The sequence below is a fragment of the Protomyctophum bolini genome (genome assembly GCF_963924005.1).
Source record: "Protomyctophum bolini genome assembly, chromosome: 16".
Taxonomy (NCBI): Eukaryota; Metazoa; Chordata; class Actinopteri; order Myctophiformes; family Myctophidae; genus Protomyctophum; species Protomyctophum bolini.
This window is the reverse complement of record NC_137877.1, coordinates 15372293-15384807: the sequence shown is the minus strand read 5'-3', so window position 1 is coordinate 15384807 and position 12515 is coordinate 15372293. Positions and strand designations below refer to the sequence as shown.

Below are 12515 nucleotides of genomic sequence, written 5' to 3'. Positions count from 1 at the left end.
TTCTTTTCTTTTTTCATTCCCTGGAAAGTAACGGTTTTGGACATACATGGTTTCTGCCCAAAAGCGACGTTTCACTTCCTTTGTAGGAAATGAGTGAAGGAAACCTCACTCGGACCGGCTGCATTTTGTGGAACACTGCAAAAGATATGCCTAACGTTATGTTTGGGTGTATTCTCAACGCCTTCCTGTTTTTGTGGCTTCCAGTGGCTTCCATGACACATTCAGTCAACATGTCCAACGAGGTCAGACACCATACTGACGCAATTGTTGCAAACATGGGGCGGGGTATATCGCCATCACACGAAGACTCTCTCCCTATGCTGTACTGTATACTGTATGGTTGTGTGCACGTGCGTGCATGTGCGTGCATGTGCATGCACATTTGTGCGTGCTTGAGTGAGTGTGTGCGTCCGTGTGTAATCATCAACCCTAATTAATTGTCTGGTTTCGGGCTTACTTAAATCCAGACTCAAATTAGTATTGCCACCACCACCAATAATCAATCAGTGAGAAAGCAGCTATCTGCACATAATGTTCACTGGAGCAGTGGAACCCCCATGTTTTGTGGTTTGTAGCCTATACTTGTGTTGTTGTTTGTATCAATAACAGTACTGAAATGAAGGCTATACTGATATTAATGGCCTGGGACTCGGAGTGGGAGCCCCTTTTTCTTCTAATAAATAACAAAAGGTTACTTTTCACAGTAACACATTACTTTTTGGTGTAAGTACTAATCAGTGAAGGAACTGAGTTACTTTTTAAACTAGTTACTGGTTTCCAGTGCACAGTGGAACTCATTACACACATTAGACTAATTAGACTGATTGAGATGTACACAGTATACACACTACAGTATGTGTATACATGTGTACTGTATATGGCCGGGTCCACTGATCTCTCTCACCTCAATCTGAATGGCCCTCACCAGTCTGGTCTCGATAGAAGAGCACTGCATAATGCTGGCATGGGGACACAGAGGTTCCAGAACCTGGGGGAGGGGGGGGGACAACATCCTGCGCACTTCCTGCAACTCTGTCGTACAAAACAATGGAGTTTGGTTTCAAGTTTCAATCGGCCCAAGACAGGTCTGTTCTAGGAAACTAGACGAGAGGTTAGGGAGTTAAGGTCCATTGTTCCTGGGGAGAATGACAAGGGAAGTGGACGGCTGTGACAGAGGTTTTATATCCATAGCTTAGTTATTATCTATTCAAATTTGATTAAATTGAATAAAATATATAATGAACTTTATGGTTAAACACAATTATTTGTGCAGGCCTGCATACAGTAGTTTGGTCTTGAAAATGGATAAAGCAATGACAATTTTCCCATCAAGACATATGGGAGCCCTAGTTTCCCTCAAGTGGACCCGGCCATATACAGTACACATGTATACAGTCTCATTTTGTGGCCTCACGCTTCTGAACCACTTGCCTTTTGATTGGAGAACGACTATGTCACGATAAAATGTACAGTGCCGTATTTCTGGCCACAAAGTGCTCACCCAATACAGCCCTTCATATCAGCAAAAGTTACGACACATCTGACATTTCAGTCAGGAGAAATAAACCAAATGTCGGAGGGATATCAAGTCACAGCGGAAAGGAAAAAAAAGAAAAGGAAAGAAACTGCGGTAGTGGTGTCTAGTGATTCTAAAAGTGGGGTCCGGGGGACACTCAGGGGTCCTTGGGGGGATTCTAGAGGGTCCCCAGCAAAAGCAGATATACAAGCTCACGGTGCTTCATGTCGTGCCGCACTGTGACTTTGTACATTGCTATTTTTAATTAAATTTAAAATAAATCTTGAAAGCATTTTCTCTTCGTTTTTGTTTTTTCTTAACGTTTGAGAACCACTGCCCTATTGGCCAGTGGTTGTCAAACCTTTTCATGTCAAGGACCCCCAAAATGATGTATTTGGCCACAGACCCCCATCTGAAAATGTTTTGGGGCAGGGACCCCCAGAAGAGAAGATTTGTGTTTTCTTTTTTTTAACAAATCAAATGTTTTCAAGATCATTTTTTTTATGTTAAAAAATAGCAATGTACAAGCTCGTCTAGTGTGGCACGAAGTTAAGCGCTGTGAGCTTTGTGTGAGAAACTATTCAATTTCTGGTACCAGTTATCCACGGTTTCCTTTTCTTCCCAGACCCATTAAGTGCACAGCCACAGTGCCGCTCGCTGCTGCAAACCACCATGATTAAGTGGCCCACTGCGTTCTTACCTTATCCCCATAATTCAGCTGTCAATACAAGAGCATTGAGGTTTGGCTGAGCCACGGTGACATCATGTGGTGGGTTCACCCGTCTTATGTGCATAGCTGCTTTAAGAGCCCACTGCTTCATAACGCCATAATGGACAGAGGGAATGCGTTCCTTACTGAGGGGGGCCTGTCAGCTACCTTACACATTCATGAACATGTTTTTATCCTGGAAATAGCATATGTACAACCTTGCGTGTTGTGAGCTTGTAAATCAGCTATTTCAGCCTTACATGGTTAATCAGACTAATGAATTTAGTATCATTATTAAATAGAGACCTGCTTCTTCACTATTCGATTAACCTACATGAGCAAGATTGGGTCAGTTGGTCACTGGCTCTAAATGTCAGTTTCAATATATTTAAGCCCTACTTACACAGATGTCAAAATGAATAGTGGAGGGGGAACGAATTCAACATGAAGCAGACAATACCAATGTTCCACATACTGTAGCTCCTCTTTTGTTTTAAGTGTGTCAAGTTTCTCGTTACGGCCAATAAAGTGGCTGTGATTAATGTGGCAATCAAGTCCTGCCCCTCCCACACCACTACTGTTCCCTGGGGGGCCATTTTTGGGATAGAGTGCTTGGCAAATGGAAGCACGTGGCACGAGGCCACAGGGAATTAAACCAAACGCTGGTTTGGTTTCATCTAACTGTTGGAATAGACACTGCTCTATCTCAAATCAGCAGATGGAGGCACTGCTGCACAGACGCCTGCATCAAATCTTGGACCACTTTCAATTTTCAAGCTTGCCAGTCCAGAGCATTTTGCGGGATTAGTATAGGAATGGGTGGGGTGCTTAATGTGGCAACCTTCAAAGTAAATGTGTTTTGTTTGTTTTTTAACACATCTTTTAATCCGGATGCACTAAGAACAGCCAAGCTCCCTGGGCATCAGTTCCAGTCCCTGTGACTGCATGCCAAGTGATATCACAATCTTTACCAATGACACTGTTCTCTGGTAAGAAATGATAAACAGCAGCACAAAATGGACACCATTCAGCTGTGAAATGTTGAAATCTACAGAAATAAATAAGTAAAAACACGTATACTTAACCACTGTTTTGTAATTTGATGTACGACCGTTTTGCGCAAAATATAAAAATGCAATTTTCGCCTTTCTTGGTTGCCTTTTATTCCTCTAAGTTTTGTATTGAAAGGGGTGGGGGGGGGGGGGGAGTCTGAATCAAAGGTGGAAGAATAAGGGAAAACAAGTAGGCCTCTACAAACCCATTCTGGTATAATGGTACTTCTAGACAACAGTCTGTTCAGCAGACCAGAGAGCTGGTGTGTATACCTCACATGAGGTACAAAATTATGCACATTCATTCACAATTTGCATTATTTCAATTTGCAATTAAAGTGTCTACTACGCGATGGCGCGCAAGGTTGTAGATCTGCAATTGTTGCGTGTGATGAAGTAAGGCATTCGTTTATGAAGAGGGGATTTTTTTTTTTAATACAGAGATACAAGGTTTCTGCCCAACGGCGACGATATGTTGCTCATTAAACTTGGTTAATCAGCCAGCAGCTAGATGTTGACCTCTGAAGCGAAAGGTACTCCATTCTGTAGGCCTACTATATTCTGTCTTCTTCCAACAAGGGGAGTTCCCAGAGCCTGGGTGACAGACAGGGGCCTCTGTGGGACTAATAAAGCAGCAGTCCATAAGAAGCTAAACAAATATTCTCTGAAGACTTTATCCTCCTGAACCGGGGCAGTAAATACCAAATTCCAAAGGGCAGGTCCTGCGGCGAAACCATTTAGTCCTTAATTAATCTACAGAATGACCGGACACACGCACTGCACACACACACACACACACACACACACACACACACACACACACACACACACACACACACAAAGAGGCCAAAGTGCGCACACTGACCATTTTCACCTTCAGAGAAGCAATCATCTGTTGGCTTTAAACACCAAAGGCCTCCTCATCTGAGTAATCATCATCTCCCTCAATAAAGCTCAGACAGGCCAGTGAGTGGGCCAGTGTGGACACTCAGGTGATGAAAAGGTTCTAGCTCATATACAGCTAAGTCATTGCAACTGGCTTTGTAGTCTGAACAAACATTATTATTATTAATCCTAATCTCCTTCTGCACAAGCGTGTCCCAAGTTTGACGAGTTTTTCATTAAAAAACGATGTGAATTAATGCCATACCTATTTGATCATACTAGAGTCACACAAAAGTAGCAGATCTGCAAGCTCGAAATGTGTCACGGAGCGAGGCGCTCACACCCGACAGGGACAATGTAATAGCTGAGATTTAATGAGGATCATTGCTTTTTACCTGAATCAACGGACAGACAGACAGACAGACAGACAGACAATATTAATCTTGTCCATTTCATGGAGAGACTCGAGCATGTGAGCATTCTCTTAGTGAATGTTGCAGGCAGTTATCTAACAGCCATTGTTCACTAATTTGAAGATCAGTTCAGAAAATAAACAAAGCCAAAGACAAGAACAAAGGGTTGTGTTCAGTTATTTTTCCACAGACAGGCTGGCCTGTGTCAAAACGACAGACACCGGGGTCACTCCGCTGATGAGTGGACAGACAGCCCCTTGTAAAGCATCATAAAAGTTATTATGTTCTGTGCGACCCGTGAAGTCATTAGCTGTCCGGGTGTCCTCCACAGTGACAGGCAGGCAGAGGACAAAGACAGTGACAGAGACGGATCTGGACAGAGTATTGTGCAAAAGGAGAGAAAGTGAGAGGGTCCGTGATCTTTCAAGTTCATCAAACTAAATAGTAAATACAAGGCAGTCAACACACACACACACACACACACACACAAACACTATCCTGGGTTTTGAACCCAGCGGGGCTCATGCATGCGTGGGAAACCAAACATCTACCGTTCATCCAAAGGGGAATCCCAACCACATTTAAATTTATGAAAAGGCTACTATAGTGAAGTCGGTTCACGGAAGTTGTTTTAGGCTATGTGGGGATGTTCTAACGAGGTACCATTTGAGTGGGAAAAACCTCACATATACTAAATAAATTATACTACGGTACATTTTTTATAGGGTCAACAAAGTAAAATAATATAGCCTTTCCATATAGGAGTATAATTTTATATTTTTCCGAAAAGAACACAAACAGCATATTACAAGCCTAAGGCAACTATTACAATTGTAAAGGTTATTTGCTGTAGTTGTACATACGGCAGTGTGTTTGAATCTGCAGACAAGGCTCTAGCCTTGGCCCCCCCCCGCCCCCAGCACCTCCCACCCCTCACTGGGGAGAAATCGGGTAGGAAAAACGGGGACGCATGCAGTACATGTTGCTTTGGTCATTGCACGCAGTAACACGCTGTCTGCCCAGATATTTTTCAGGAGCACACGCACGCACATGCATCGATTAAGAACAAACCTTAAGTTCACACCTCAACAATGTTTACAAGGCTGCCGAGTGCCGAGTGTCACACCAGCGTGCATTAACGTAGGAATGAGCCTAGGAATGATCCTTTGTGACCTGTAGTGTAGGTGTTAAGCGACGTGTGCGTGAAGTTATCGTCCCTCCAGAGATAAATTCACCAATGCAACACTGTATACTGTATATGACAATAAGTTGGCATGGGGTTAACTACAACAGTGACACATTCTCCTCCATTATCTACATTTTAAATTGGAAAGATGGGCCTGGTTAATTGGAGATCTCAGGTTAATTGGAGATCTCAGGTTATCCTACCTGAGATTGGAACACGGTTCTCCTGCACAAATGCTGAACGTTTTTACTAGTCTAAGAGAGCTTGCGCAAGGGGAGAAATCGAATTTTGACCTTCAGGCAGCACCTGTCAGCCAGTAGTTGTCCTACAGTACCAGACCACGGGAGGGAGACCAGATATACAAATACTGCTTGAAATTAAAATGCATGAGAACCACTTCCCTACAATCACGATACAATTTCCTCACAGCGCACGATCACATCCGAGACAGAACTTTAGCACTGGCCACACAATTGAAACAAGGATTTGTCACAGTCGCACTCACCATCCAGAAGGACATGGCAGGGCTGGCTTTAAGGACACCCAGGACAAGAACTCCTCACAGGATTCAGGACCGTCTGGAATATTGAACAGCCTTCGCTCTGGACTTACGGACACTGTATCATGGTCCCTGGAAGTCGGACACACTGAGCAGCCAGAGGCCTGCTGTACGGCCCTTATCCCAACACGTTTCCTGGGGAGTGTCGTTAGTCAGGGGAGAGGAAACCAGCACGCACACACGCACACACAAACACACACACACGCCATTTTACACTCGCACGGTCGTATACACACAGACACACACACATACATGCACATACAGACGGGTTCAGGCACTACACACACACACACACACACACACACACACACACACACAATGGAAAAGGTCTGTGTCAGGGCATCACAACATGGGAGAGAGGGAACACCAGAAGCTGTTCTTTGCTTGTAGTCAGTGGTCAGTGTTTTGAGCCGACATCTGACTTCCTGTTCATGCACTGGAAGAACATTCAGTGGAACAGGAGATACTCTTCCAGCCGGGGGTGTTGTATATTTATTTAATCCTGGGATTAATATTTTAAACCAGTGCTTCTCAAACTGTTTTGTGTCAAGGACTAGGGCTGCCTCGATTACGATATAATTGCATTTTTGGCATTGAACATGCCAAATTAAATTTCAGATTGCCTTTAAGGCTTTGTAATCAGAAAGTGCACAGGGCAGATATGACAAGTAACTCAAATATACAAAGAAATTACTGACATATTTAATCATGTTATAGTAAAAAAAAAATAAAAAAAAAATGAAATAGCGGAAATAGCAGTTCTACATGTTTACAATGCGTTAAAAAAAAGCTAAAATAGCTGCTGGTTGTGACTGTCCGAGTATTGTAAACATAAGTAAAACTACTAGACACAAAGTACATAGTGTTCATTCTTTCTGAAGCCAGCCCAAATCCCCCTCACCTGCATCAAAGTCTACCTTGTGTGTTCAGGTTTTAACATGGGGGGTTTTACTTTCTGGGCGATTGTTTATCACTCGTCAAATAAGCCGGGGGCCTCCATGAGTGCTGCTGAAAAGGGAGTGCTCACTAATGTTCATATAAAATGCCACTTTTTTTCTCTACTCAGTCAGTCAGGAGGGCTGTGGGAAACCGGTGGTCACCTTAAGTTATAACGTAAAACTGAAATATGAATAGGCCTTAAAAGAGCTTACCGGTACACATCATTAATTTAGACAGACCTTCATGCCAAGAATTTGAGTCTGACTTTTTAAATGCTAGAAATGACATAGGCAAAGAATATAAAAATGCATAATATTTGTAAATATTAGTTAATGTTTCATTTCATTTTGAGGGGCGCTAGCCTCTCCTATATTCAGCTATTAGTGTAGATTTTCGTCTTACACAAACATTAAATTCCCAGTGACAATGAATGGAGAATTTACGTCATATGTGTCTGAGCAAATAGACATGTTACGTTATGATGATGTACGATGATAGGATCGCCCCTCACTTCACACAGGTGTGATTTTATCAGTCAATATACTGCATTGTTTCTTCAAGCCCTGCTTGAAGCCGAGTAAAGCTCTCTCTTCGCAACACTGTTGGCTAATACGCTGTAAACAAACCAGCATGGCCCTGCTGAGCCCCGGGGGACCCCTCCTCACGCAACAGGTCTCCAAGTCTCTCCTGCCCTGAGCCCTCTTGAGTCACAAACTCCCTCCAACACACACACACACCCGCCAGGCCATGGTCAAAACACTCAGGGTGGGTGTTCATGTCTTGGAGGCTTTCCAAGAAACACAACAGCAGTAGAGCTGGATTTTGGTTGTTGCGACCGTAGGTCACAGTTAACTATGGAATCGAGCATTTTCCGCCAGTTAGTGTGTCGGCAGGTTCCCCCAGGTCTCGTGACATCATGTGACATCATCAGGGATGGAGATGTGGACTGGAGACCCTTATGTCATAGTAAATGCGACCTGCTGTCGCAGTTAAACCCATATATGGAGATCCCTGATGTCAGCACTATTGGCCAGCAACTCTCAAACCTCAAACCCTTAGATCTCCATATACTGTATGGATATTTCAGAACCTGTTCTGACATTCCATATGTTGATCCTTCCCCATCCATCCTTCCTCTTCGATGTCTCCCTTTTGACTTATACAATTATTATATAATAATAATTGTAATTATTATATAATAATAATTGTAGAATAATTATATAAAAAATTCAAACTCTAGACGGGCTAGCCCCAAAGTTATTAGTGCAGCCGCGCGGGCCTGCCATCCGGCGAAAACAAGAGTTCTCAACAGGCCCGAACATTACGGCCCGGCCCTACCTGTGCCCTCATCAAACCCTGTACACACAAGAGAATGTCCCTGCTACCACCCTTAGATCTCCATATACTGTATGGAGCTGACCTGTTCTGACATTCCATGATATGTTGACCTGACCTCATCAAACCCTGTACACTCAAGACATGCTCCTAATATGGCCAGTACCGAATTAATTCCATGTTGATCTGACCCCCCATGCCAAAGTGCCAGCGCTCGCCTAGCAGTCTGCCGTCACCGAGGCGGATGTGTGCACGCGTACACAAGGAATTGGAGATACAGGTGAAGAAACAGAGTTGCCGCGGTCCGGGTACATGAGAAATTCAAGACGGCGCGCTCCAGTGTTATTGACAACACCAGCTAGCAACCCAATGCTAATGTGAGTAGGATTACGACCTGATCGATCAAAAGCACTATAATAGACCAATATTGCCGTAGATCTACATTATTGGCAAGAAGCGTGTTAAGTGTGCTTAATTACACTGGTCACAATGAATGTTATTACATGAGTTCATCCTGCCCTTGGCCAGAACATAGCCGTCAAGATGCAAACAACAAAGCAAAGGATGCCATTTGTACATGATGGCAACACAATGTCACTTTTGTGCGGAAACGTGAGACTCAGACCATGTTGTGTGTGTGTGTGTGTGTGTGTGTGTGTGTGTGTGTGTGTGTGTGTGTGTGTCAGCTTCAGACAAGACACATCCACTGACTGCAGTACCGCATTGCTTCCCCACACCAACTGTAACCCATGGCGATCACAGGCCTGTCCAATGGCTGAGCATTATGCAAATGTAATCACGCTCGACTGGGCGCAAGACACTGCGTGTCCATCGAGCGGCCTCACATTTCACATGAACTTTATTGGTGCCAGTGGGCCTTTTGTCTGCTTTAATTGAATTAACTTCTGAGAAATGGACCTTGTTGCAGAGAGAGAGAGATGGGACATTACCCACCCATCACTTAGCCACGGGAGATTTTAATTGTGTTGACATTGGAATCACTTTTAAACCTTGGTGTAGAAGAGAAGGGCTGTCGCCGATTCTCCCTCACAAAACTTTTATAACTCGGAAGCACATTCCTTTTGTGAAATGTTTTGCATGGCAGCCTAACAAAGAACAGCCGCAATTTATAACGCAATATAAGCTACATAACTTAAGTGCATTTAGATGCACTGCAAAGATCAAGTGTGACTCTAGCCTACTCTTTTTTGCATTACGGGGAAACATTCCAAGACATTAATTGGAAATTGTTGAGGACTAATTAGCATCTTTGCTTTCACTCCATATTACATTTTTAAATGTAACCGATATCAATGGCAATATCCCCATCTACTGGTTAAAAGGCACATGGGCATGAACCCTGTGAAACCATTTAAATTGTTATGTAGATATAGCAACAAACAGACAAGCACACTACTGCAAAAACACATTTTCTTCTGTGTCCCACTACTTTGAAGCGCTTCATGTATTTCACTAAACTCTTCTGAGAGTCCACATATAGTCGTTGTTTTGACTACATGAGATATGGCAACTTGAAAGAGTAGGAATCTCAATTCACTGTTTTTTTTTTTCAATATCTGACTTCCATTTCTTTCATGTCTGCTGCTTGTCCTCAGTCAGAATCCCCTGACCTGCCTAGACATCGGGCAAACAAAAGTCACATACTTGTCCCAAGCAGATAAAAGTGACGTGGGAAATGTTTGGCCAGGCTCCGAGGGAGAGAACCAGTTTCCTTTGTCTCATGTTTGAGTTTAGTTGTAGATGTTCCATTGGGATAAAATATGAAAACTATTGAGACGATAACATATAGAGGTGAGTGGTAAATGTTTGCCACAACTGAGGCAGTGTAAAAACGTCTCAGTAAATGCTGTAGAAAATACAGTAATTTGACTTTCACATACCACTAATGCCATAGAGTTACTACTAATACTGTAGCACATTTTGGCATTTAAAACCTAGTGCACTTCACATTGATAAATAAACACTGTTACAATATATTATAAATATTACAACCCTATCTAAGAGTGCTAAAAACAATAAGTACATTTTTGGATGTCTCTCTTCTGATACTCCAGATTACGTTGTGAGTTGCTTTTAATGCCACTCAGCATTCACAGTGTGCTATTGAAGTATGCTTATCAACTACTCATGTCATGCTTATCAACAATGCAGAAATATATTGGACTCTAAAAAGGTTTACCCTTTTCCATTAGCTTAATTCATGATAAGGAAAATGGACAATTGAGGCGACTTCTCATATCTTTTAAATTGTATTTTACATAATATGATGTAGGCTGTTTAAAAGTACCACTTTAATAATCAAACATGTTACATCCCAATTTGAAAGCATATTACATTACTTACACACTACACCCTAAAGCTTATATAATTATACAAAACAAGTTACAGTGCAGCGCAAACATTTGTCAGAACAAAGCTATGAAGGGAGTCCTTGCGGAAAAAGTACAATGATGTTGAGGTATTTACTTTAGGCTATTTCCAGACTCACGACCATGAAGGTTTGCCAATGCAGATAGACACACAGAAGCCATACAAGTGGCAGATTACGTTCTGTGAACCACTGTGTGTCTCTTGTGTAACAGAATAAAGTGTGATTAAAGGGGAACGCAGCTCGAAAAAACAATTGAGCCCCCCAATCGGTGTTGGGCGCCGCGAACAATGTCATAAACTTCCAAGTGTGTGTGTGTGTGTGTGGGGGGGGGGGGGAAGGGCTGATCCAGAAACAGTTGGTAGCCACTGTTATGTGCACTGTATTCCTGTGGTCAAGCACAGTCATGTCAACTTTTATGAACAAGAGCTATAACCACTTGAAGGATGATAGGGTAGCATCCCTATTCTGTGGCGAACAGTCTGAGAAAATAGATCTACAAGCGCACACCGTATTGCGATGTGCCATGTTGTGAGCTTGTAGATTAGCGAGAAATGGAGGGCGCCAACTTAATACAGAGCCCTGGGGGACTCCAGTCAACAAGTAGTTTAAGTGGCATCAGATCAGGTATGGCTGCAGCTTCATACTAAATGGATTGGTGAATATGCAAGGTGCCAGGCCAGGGAGAGAATCTATGGGGTATTCCATGAGAAAAGGTAATGTTCAAAACTGACAAGACAAACCCTAAACAAAGAACGTTATGTTGGTATGAACTTTCCCCCTGGAGAAACATTCCATGGGGCCGCCACAAACTCACATGGACACATGCACAGTCACTGAGAAACTATGGGGGCACTAAATATCTCCTTAATCCACAATATTGTTAAGACTATAACGAATGATCATATCACATTTCAGGTTCAGGACAACAGACTAAGTCATACAGCTTTGAGGCCCATATGGGCTATCTCATGTTTCTATACAGTATACAGCATGTAGGCCTGTGGGAAGAATAAAAAAATTAAATTAAATAACGTATACAGTAGGAATTCAATTTGTGAATTCCTGCTTTTCAGCTGTGTTCCCCTTTAAAGTCACAGCCTGGGGATGGGGGTGGGGGTGTCACATAAATATATTGAGCATGTATGTACGCTATACATGTCTGGCATGCCAATGATCCATGTGTAGGATTACAGGCGTGCGCAACACATGCACAGCATCACGTCTAAGAGTGTGACTTCATTAGGGATTCCATCGTCTGGTGCGATGGGGTACGCTTGTCCCCATCAACAGGGATTAGTGTGGGAACGTGACACATGTGCCGTATTTTATGAGGGCCTATCAAGTTTCGACTCCCGTCATACTAAAAATAATGACTTGACCAGCTTTCTCCGTTGCACACTCCTTTCCTTTTGTCTTTTGAGGACGTCAGGCACACATATGCTCACAGATCACACTTGCAAAGTGGGGAAAAAGTTTATTAAAATATTATGCAGTGGATGACTCAAGCCGTTAAGGTGCCAACATTTAAC

At 42.9% G+C, this 12515-nt stretch overlaps 1 protein-coding gene across 4 annotated transcripts in view; it reads right to left on the bottom strand.

Annotated features, from left to right (window-relative positions):
* Positions 1–12515, bottom strand: part of tns1b (tensin 1b) — a 271361-nt gene that overhangs the window by 252973 nt on the left and 5873 nt on the right. Inside the window, exon 1 of one of the 4 annotated variants that reach the window (XM_080785768.1) lies at positions 6267–6379. The exons of the other annotated variants lie outside the window; for them this stretch is intronic. Within the exon in view, the coding sequence (XP_080641894.1) occupies positions 6267–6281 (15 nt within the window). The 5' untranslated portion in view covers positions 6282–6379. Of the gene's footprint in view, positions 1–6266; positions 6380–12515 lie in introns of those variants that run through there. 4 annotated transcript variants of the gene reach the window in all.